This window comes from Adelges cooleyi, unplaced genomic scaffold, assembly GCF_023614345.1.
Source record: "Adelges cooleyi isolate 19-005CV unplaced genomic scaffold, UGA_ACOO_1.1 ACOO_flye_CR_arks_rails_tigmint_CR_PRNA_23, whole genome shotgun sequence".
NCBI classification, from domain to species: Eukaryota; Metazoa; Arthropoda; class Insecta; order Hemiptera; family Adelgidae; genus Adelges; species Adelges cooleyi.
Genome location: NW_026095893.1, coordinates 510,492 through 520,425, shown reverse-complemented (window position 1 = coordinate 520,425; position 9,934 = coordinate 510,492). Strand labels below are relative to the sequence as shown.

At 28.8% G+C, this 9,934-nt stretch overlaps 1 protein-coding gene across 3 annotated transcripts; it reads right to left on the bottom strand.

Moving 5' to 3' along the window:
• Positions 1 to 431: 431 nt before the first annotated feature.
• LOC126835468 (dosage compensation regulator-like) lies at positions 432 to 9,608 on the bottom strand. Of its 3 annotated transcripts, XM_050568081.1 has the most exons (23): positions 9,486 to 9,608; positions 8,922 to 9,035; positions 7,645 to 7,811; positions 7,442 to 7,582; positions 7,145 to 7,281; positions 7,023 to 7,069; positions 6,718 to 6,935; positions 6,488 to 6,655; positions 5,830 to 6,036; positions 5,032 to 5,245; positions 4,262 to 4,501; positions 4,011 to 4,195; positions 3,812 to 3,938; positions 3,649 to 3,746; positions 2,961 to 3,173; positions 2,669 to 2,843; positions 2,389 to 2,565; positions 2,141 to 2,319; positions 1,914 to 2,087; positions 1,259 to 1,366; positions 1,005 to 1,120; positions 716 to 922; positions 433 to 649 (listed from the first exon to the last, which is right to left on the bottom strand). In XM_050568081.1, exons 2-23 carry the CDS (start codon positions 9,019 to 9,021, stop codon positions 577 to 579), a joined length of 3,471 nt encoding a protein of 1,156 aa, XP_050424038.1. In that variant the 5' UTR covers positions 9,022 to 9,035; positions 9,486 to 9,608; the 3' UTR covers positions 433 to 576. The 3 variants fall into 3 exon arrangements, with proteins under 3 accessions (XP_050424039.1, XP_050424038.1, XP_050424037.1); XM_050568082.1 differs by lacking the exon at positions 9,486 to 9,608 and having other exon boundaries at positions 432 to 649; positions 2,681 to 2,843; positions 8,922 to 9,267; XM_050568080.1 differs by lacking the exon at positions 9,486 to 9,608 and having other exon boundaries at positions 8,922 to 9,267.
• Between the last annotated feature and the right edge of the window lie 326 nt (positions 9,609 to 9,934).

The following is a 9,934-nucleotide window of genomic DNA, read 5'->3' as shown; positions in this document are numbered from 1 at the left end:
TACGACAGTTGTATTCTACAACTGTAGGTATATCATGTAATACAATTAACATGGCTGTCTAACAAGTAAATTTAAGAGTAAATTGCTAACCAATCACAAATAGATGAGAAAAAAATCCGTTAAAATTGAATCAGACTGTAATACTGTACGGATCCATTGCAGCGCAGACAATTTAGCTGAGAAATAAAAACTGCCTTTATATCCCCATGGGGGGCATTCCAATTTGTAGCCGAGGCAACAGTCAGTTAAATATATAAAGAAAAGTTGACTACAGTTAAATTTTAACTAAAAAAAAAAAAAAAAAAACCAAAAAAGGAATACCAATGTATGTATTTCAAAACCATTATATATATATATATATAAAAAAAAAATGTCCTTTCAGTAAAAAATCTGTTACCATAACAAAACAATAAATAAATAAAACAATTTTGTTTTTGAAAACTATCATTAGGAACACAAACATAAATAAAATATAACATGGAATGAAAAAAACGAAATACTGATTATAAAATAAAAAACGGTTTTAGTAAAATATTGGGAAAAAAATATTAGTCTTTGCTTCATTTATTTTTTCGTTTAACCTAATATAATATTGTTGGTGTTAGTTTCGCTCTTTTTTTGCTCGTTACAACCGACGTAATTGTTGCACCTGTAAAAAACCAACATACTCATTAATAATTAGTCGAACGTTGACATTTCAATGTATATCGCATACTTCTTGTCAAATTCAATTGCAGGAAGACCGCATCTTCCGGCATTGAAATTACAAAGGTCAACCAATATTTGTATGAGGCGTTGGTCGGTGTTTGATCGAAATAAGACACATCTAGGATTTTCGGTAATTTGTACCATTATCTCTTTGATGGCTAGACGCAATGCTACGATAGCAGCAGCAGTTTTAACGTCCATTTTTAATTTAATCCTTTTAAACGGACAAGGGTTAATTTTAATATATGTTGTTTTATGTGTACTTTACAAATAAAATGGTGTATAATAATACGAACCAGCTATCTATGATCACCCGACCGTTGTAGTATTCAATTGTACGTGCACCAAATAACAACAAATGTATCGGCGTGACCATACTAGTTTGAACACATTGTAACTGATGGGAACGAATCTAGAAACACAAATTGTTGAAATGACACATTACAGATAAAAAGTTTTTATTAAATAAAAAAAAAAACTTATATACTAATTACAAATATTGAGACTTATAATAAAATGTCAAATATAGTAAATAATAATATATTTTCACCCTTTCGGCGAAAACGAAGAACGGCGATGCAAATTGATCTTCCTTGTCTTCTTGACAATTTATAGATCCCTTTTTAATGTAAGCAATTTCTTTACCTTCAGTTAACATCTATAAAATAATAAAAATAAATAATATACCAAAGAGCCCAACACGGTTTATAAAAGAAAAACTACACAGTAACAAATATTATCCGAAATATAGGTAATGTGATGTTTAACTTTTAAAGTCTCATTTTAGTTTTAGTCCATGCGACATGATGACAAGTTTTTTGACCTTATAGTCTATAGAAAAACTATTTCGAGTTGGTTAAAAAAAAAAAAAAGTACAGCCCATCATCTTTTAAAATTAAATATTTATAAGTTTATCTTGAAACGACGACTGCTACCCTAGATTTATCGAAAAAGTATTAAGCGGAAATACAACTATTTCAAACGAACATAAAATCTAAAAATTTAGATTGCACCCAAAAATCTGTACAGAAGTAGTAAAAAAAAAAAAAAAAAACATACAAGTTTGTACAAAAAAGAAAAGTTTGCATAAAGTACTGTCAAATTAATACATTCTTCATGAGAAAAAAAATTAAGAATGCGGACAAATAATACTTTATAACAAGATCAAAACCTTAAGAATCATTTTTACAGTAGAGACTACTTACTTTGTTACTAGTTAAATGGTAGCCGATATTGGGATAAAACCCAACAGTTAAAATTGCCGATAGTAAATCCAATTTTGAATCGTCAACGCCTTTTGTTTTGTCATAATCAAAATCTACATAACTCATGCAGTCACGAGGAAATTCCATTCTGGACATTTTACTAATCAAACTCTCCTAAAAATGGACAAGTAAAGAAAAATAATACTCTATTTAGAATTAGAACTTGCCTTAATTCTTCGCGTGACAACCATCGAAGTGTAGTTTAACATGTTCACTTCTACAAAATTCCAGTCAGATAATTGATTTTTATTCTTATATTCCCATTGGTAATATATGTTCAAAATAGCTACTTGTGCCGAACAACGATTTCCAGAAAATTTACGTTTGACTAGTTCCAGGTTTTTACCTAAATACGATAACATATGAAAATTATTATACTAATTAGTTATTACATAAGATAACCACTGGTACTTACCTCGATTGAAAAAATCAGATTGATCCGCATGGGTCGCAGCTATTAGTGCTAAAGGCTCGCCTAGATTGAAAAATGATCCCAACACTATCATCCGGGTATACCGCGCCTCTATTGGTAATTTTGCTGCGATTAACCCGAGCCAAGTGAGTTCCAAATTTTCTCCGATGCACTCCAATTCTAAATGAAAGAAAAAATTAAATTTTAATTATTTATTCGTCCAAGAATACAAAACAGTGGACACTATATCAGTTGAACGGCATAAGACAAAGATCAAAATCACCTTGTAACATACGTATAGCCTGATTTATAGTGTCTTCGGCGGGAGGTTGCAGCGCTTTGTTGAAAAACGATTTGATATCGCCTAGTCGCAACAATTTAATTTTCAACGCAATTTCGTGCAAAGGTTTCCACAAAATGGGCGGTTCTAAATGATCATCCATTCTGTAGTAACGTTCCTAAAATTTTTTTTAAAAATATTAGTCAATAGTGTAGGTATTAAAATACGATATGACTTCTTTAAAATGTTATATAATTTATTATGTTTGATACGTAGTCAAAGATTTAATTTACACCTTTGTACACAGAAGAAAACAATATCCCGGTCTGACGCGGCCGGCACGGCCCATCCGTTGCTTTCGGTTAGCTTTAGATTCCCAAAAGGTAGCGTATTCACTTGTATTGTTGTGAGCAGTAAACAAATTCAACCTTCTTTTTCCATAGTCAATGACAAACACTACGTCTTCTATAGTTATTGAAGTCTCGGCAATATTTGTTGCCAAAATAACCTGAACAAATAAATAAAACAAACAAAAAGCCAGAACAGTGGGTTTTGACATAGTTGTGCGACTGAGCATATTATGATCAGCAAGGTTACAGGTGTTCAGGAATTAATTTAACTGAAAGTGAGGAAATCGCTTACAAATAAATTTTTTGATGCAAAATACGGGAAAAATTATCAAACATAAATCACTTTTGTCTTAATAATCAAATTATTTGGATTTTACGGTTAAAGTTTTTGAAATGTCAATAAAATTGTGCAGTTTTTTTTTTGGGGGGTTTCTTTATTAAAAAATAGTTTGAAGACAGATTTTAGAAAAACAGATCTTCAGTCTAATTATTAGGTATTATAAAATAGTAACACTACATGTAAAAACAAAAATTAAAGAAGTAGTTACTGTTCTAAGACCAATACATTTTGCACTCCGCATCGAAACTGAAAAATGCATTACATGTTTCAATCATACCATAAACAAATACTACCTTTCGTACACCGGGTCCAACAGGTTCAAACACTTTTCGCTGTTCACTGGTACGAAGGTTTGCGTGAAGTGACAAAATGCGGAATTCTTCGCAATTTTCTGAAACAAACATATTTTTTTTTTTTAAACAAAACCAAAAACACTGCTTGATTAGTTGTAGTTACCGAAATAAGGATTTTTCATTAAGCGTTTATACAATCCGTTGATTAGTTCTATTCCCGGTAAAAATATAAGAATTGCACCAGGTATGTTACACATTTCTTCGTTTGTCACAATGAATTTGATTAATGTCTAAAACATAACAAAAAGAGTTAAGTAAAATTAATACTTTGTTCAGCTTCGATATCAAATCGACTGACTTACTTCTACAAGTTCGAAATGATTATCGTATTCACTAATCATTGCTACTCTTTCTCTTACTTCTGCAGGATAATCTTCGGACACTAACACATTGCAGTTGTCTTCTTGGTTTTTAATTTTTTCCCTTATCCTTTTGGTAGTTTTCGGTTGAAAATCTATCTTTTTAACAATGTCTTCCAGGAAATATTCTGATGGTATTAATAGTAACAATATAACTAATTTTGTTACATAAAAATCTAGTGGTTTAACTCTACCTTCTACAGGATGACATGTTCCTTCAACTTCAATAACTGGACAGTCGTTAAAATAACTGCTGAATAATTTGATATCCAAAGTGGCCGACATCAAAATAACCCTGAGTTCTGGATACATGTTGACCATATCCTTCAGCACGATCATAAAAAAATCCGTATGGGTATGTCGTTCATGAACTTCATCCACTATTATATGGGATATTCCGTGCAAACCAGATTCCATTTTGAGCATCATAATACCTTTATAGAATGATGTTTAAATTTTAAGTGTTATACGTAGTACAAATTATTAGATTTATATCAATTGTGGGCAATTTTTATTTAAATAAACAAAAATGTATATATTGAAATTTTATTATCTTATTTTGTAAATTTGTAATTAAGGGGATTGCATATGATCTGTTTTTTTGACGTTTTAAACCCAAAATCCAGAAAAAATTTCAACTACATAGGATGGTCTAATTTAAATTCTATAAAGAGATTCGAATTCTTTGGCTACTTTACTATGTTATGTAGGAAGCCAATTTTTCATTTAAAAATTCGATTTTTTTTATATATAAAAAAAAATAAAAAAATCTGTTTCTTACATAACCTAGAAATTAAGTAAATACTAAAATGATAATTTAGTCAAAAATTAAAATAGGTAAAAAAGTGATTTTTGTGAAAAAAAAGGGACTTTTTAAAAGATTTGTATTTTTATAATTAATTATTCAGATATTTTTTTAAAAATTAGTTTTTAAATAAAATTATTATAAGTTTTTAAATTTTACCATCAGTGCAGAATAAAATTGAACCGTAATGTCGTGGAATGATTGAATCAAATCTAATGGAATAACCAACACTCTCTCCTAAACATTCTAATCGTTCTTCGGCAACTCTTTCGGCCACAGAAATAGAAGATAATCTTCTAGGTTGCGTGCAAATAATGTTGCAATACGCTCCTTTCTTTTTGGTCACATAATCATCGAGTATATACTGGCAAACCTAAAATAGAAGGAGTACTATAAAGTATAAACTTCAAAATCCAAAAACCCAAATTTTATGTTTTTCAATCCTGTTTTTTTTTTAAACAAATCTAAATCAGAGTTTTAAAATTTGAAATCCGCATTTATAACACATGTCTGAGTTTGGATTTGAAAACCCAGCAAAGTCTACATGCTTATTTTTTTTTTGATATTATCCTTTGATAGATAGAAGTATCTATATATATCTTACTTTAATCTGTCAATATCATATCCAATATCAACAAGTTATTCTGGGTGAATCAATTATACAAATACATTTTAAATTAAAAATAAAATATATTTTAGAATATACAAGTGAATATTAATTGGATATATATATATTTCAATTTAGATAAATACACAAAAATTTGTTTTCAGGTTTAAAAAAACAGAAATCATCAGCATTGTAATACACAAAATTTGGATTCTCAAACTTTGGTAAATCGTAATTTTTACCACCACTACTATAAACACACAATAAATATCATGGCCTAATCGCAGTAGTCGTAATTGCATAAATGTACTTTAGTTTGCCTTGTACAATAATAATTAATCATAAATTACCTGCGTAGTTTTTCCACAACCCGTTCCTCCTTGGATTATGACTACAGAATTATTTCTGATCGCTTCGAGAATTTCGGTTTTTTTCGAGTACACCGGTAACTTACTGCGATGAGCCATACTTCTGGCAATATCATTTTTTGTATCAGGACAATTCAGCTTAGCTTCATATTCCTTAGCCAGCTGCACACTAATATCATCCAGGGTAGTCTGTAATCACGAGTAAAATGAATGCATTAAGTACAATAATTTGAATGCGCATTTGGAATTTTCACTTTAAAAATGTAATTAAAATGTTGTTAAAATATGATCGATATATTCCAACAATACGACAATGATTTTTAAACATTTTAATATTTTCTTTAAGAGAACGATACGATCAATAATCATTTACACAGAGGTTGTTCAGTAAAAAACAAACAAGTTCATTATAAATAAAATATAAATGATAAATAATTGTAATTTAGGGTACAAACTATAACTTTGTTTGTAATATCTTAAAAAAAAAAATTATGTCTGAATTTTGAGAAGTTTAATTCTATACAGTTTTATACAAATATCAAACTGAATTTTCATACAGTACTAGATACTAAAGAGCTAATTCTATTAATAATGATTAAAGTTTAAATTCACTTATAAAACAAATAACAAGCATACATACTCTAATGTACACTCCGTGCCTATTAACAGTTCCGGACCAGCAATTGAAACCCAATTCAATAGGCGACCAAGGTATAAAACCAGTTGCGTTTGGCGGTATGAGCTCTTTAAATTTTGCACGTTCTAAATTTGGTATTAAAGATATTGAATTGTCACAATTTTCGTCTACCTACGTATTAAACAAATTACAATCATTTTAGAACGTAGAAAATTAAAACGCCCTCATATTACCTCAATAGGTTTAATATTCAGCTCTTCAAGTACAGCCTCCAAACGGTCGACAAGTTCTTTATTGACTTTGACTTCGTAATCAATCTCAAAATCGGCGTATTTTATTTTGTCGTCATAGTCTTTTATAACACCTAAATGGTAAAGTTGCCGAACCACCGATAGGGCGCACCTTTTAGTGGCTTTTTTGGTACTTTTATCCGGTTGCCAGCCAGTTACATCTTTGAAAAGAGAAAATAACTTTATGGTTTACTTAATTGTTTAAGTACACAATCGGAAATTAAGTTGTTCATAAATAAGATAATTACACGTATTAAGGTGTGTAATAAACAACGTCAGTTCAGCCACGTAACACCTGTTGTAGTCTAATATTAAAATATGTACTTAAAACATTCATACCTCGAATCCAGAATATATTTATATATATTACTTATATCCAATAACATAGTATTTGTAATTGCAGTTAATTTCATTTGACGACATGAACCACTCGAGTTGTTTTTTGGCGTTTCTTGTTGTCCAGTTGCCGTTTGAGTGAGCCGTATCATCAAAACAGTCAGTTGTGTCCTAAAATTAAAAAAACATTAACACTTTAAAGATGAACAATGTCTAACTCTCTGTCTTTTTGGAAAAGTGTTGTTATATTAATAAGTCATAAATAGAAATATTAAAAAAAAAGCTACAAATTATAATTAATAAAGAATTAAAGAGATAGTAATGAATTTACTCGAAGTACAAAATCTTCCTGTTCGCTCAACCTCAATAATGATAGTAGATACTGATTGTCAATTGATATGTCTTTTGATAATTTATAATAAGAATAGTAACCTTTCAATTTTATGTATTCGTCAGAAAGACATATATTACTCTGAAAATAATTAAAGATGATGGTTATTATTATTTTAAAATTTTTATTTTTTTAACACTTACTTCTAATAACTTATTACAATTTGGTTCAATCGTGTTGTTTAAATATTTAATGAAGTCTAAGCATGAATTTATTTTAGCATCCGATAAAGTGTTACCAATACCAATACCGACAAAACAAATTTCTGGTATAGTTAGTTTGGCAATTTGATAGTAATCACTATTGAACTCTGTAACAATTTAAAACAACATAATATTATTTCAGGAATTTTATACAAAAAAAAAACAAATTCTCATGAATATAACATATCCATCTGTTTTTTTTTTTATCCACTTTTTGTGTTTTCAGAGTAAGACATCATAGGAATAAAATATTATTTAATAAGGTTAGAGAATATTAAGATAAAAAGTTACAAGTGAATTTTAAAAATTTGTATAATTATTCAGTATTTCTTTTTTTTTGACACTACAAATAATGGTTAAGTTGTAATTTTAATTTTATACTTTTAAACTTTAAGTTATACTTAGCTAAATATTAAAAACTTTTTTTATAGTGGATTTTTAATTAACATTTTTTGGTGAAACCAGAATTTACTTGCACAATAACTCAGATAAGTAAATCGGATTGGCGAATAAAATGGTGTTGTCTCTGTATAAATGCATTAATACTATATTATACATAGATGTCTATTACTATACAGCTTGTATACTATAATTAGACAACCACCAACATAGTTAAGCATTTCAAATATTTTTTTACCGAAATGAACATTATATATAAAAATATATATATATATTTTAAAACAAAATGTATAAAATTAAGGAATATTTTATTATTTATTTGTTTGGATGTCTAAGAAATAATAATAGATTCAGTTTGTTTAAATGTAAAATTGTGTTTAAAAAAAGGGGTTATAATTTTTAATGTACTTTATCTTAAGAATAGATATTTCGTACAAATCTAATTTGGCTATTTTTGAAAATGTATAGCAAGCCATAGCTTTAAGTTGAAGAATAAGAAAATTTTTCTCGATTTTAATAGGGAATGAGGACTTTTTTTTTTTAAATGTCTTTTATGTGTGATTTCTGATCCACGAACTAGCTACAAAATTGGTCAAGCAGTTTAGAAGACGTCACTAAAAATATCATTGCAAAAATACGTATCAAAGCTAAGGCTATTTGAGAAAATTTAAAATTTTGAAATTGATTTTTTAAATAATTTTTTTATATATTAGATAAATTTGAAATTATCAATATATAGTTTTTCGTTTTTACAAAAATAAACAAATTATATATTATTGGTCGATGATTGCGGATAACAAAGTATAAGTTGTGCGTACCGTTTTGGCAGAATTCAAATTTTGGTTGCAATTCGTAAGTCGAACATATTTTGCGTATTAACGTCTCGGCTTCTGACACGCTCTCCACAGAATCGTCCATCCTAAATTATTAAACTGCAACAGTTTTAATAAAAAATGTTCACGAGACGACTTGTAAATCATACGGTGAAAACTTGGGTAGCCGAATGCAGTGAATATTTTAGAGAAAATATAAAGAAGGAACCATTGACAAAAAAAATCACAATAACGATTAGTTCGGGTCGGTTTAGTTCGACCGAATGGCGATAATAATATTATAATAAACTGCAGACATTATTAAGACTGTCGTTTGTTAAATGATTGATAATATTATGATGGCTCATCGATAAACAAAACAAAGGAAACGCATTAAGTCGATACAGCCGTCTAGCAAAACCCACAAAAACGGGCGGTAATTTTGAAAGAACAAAAACACTTCACAGGACACAGTGTGACCATATTATATATTAAAAATAAAAGTCCGTCCATTGTCCGCCTGCAAATCATAATGACATGCATATTTTATTGAAATAAATTATTATTTACTGTCGTTTAATTGATTCGGTTTCACTGATTGACAGTTGACACCGTAATACCTCTGCGGAATTCAAATGGGCAACTTTACAAATTCGGTATGGACTGGCAATTTTCCAGGCAGCTGTTTACAATAATAGTAAATGCGTTTATAGCTCTTTAGTTTTTACAAATTCAAATAATAAAATACCTATTAAAACATCTAGAAAAAACTGTTAAGCAAACTTATGGTTAAATATATAGTAAAGATATAAAATCTACTTGAACCCTAAACCATAAAAATTATACACTTCTCGCAAGAAGTGTATAATTTTTATGGTTTAGGGTTCAAGTAGATTTTATATCTTTACTATACCTATTAAAATACTAGGTATTCACACCAAAGCAAAAAAAAAAAAAAAAAATATCTCATTAAATAAATAATGGCAATAAAATACACAATTATTTTTTGTTTACTTAAG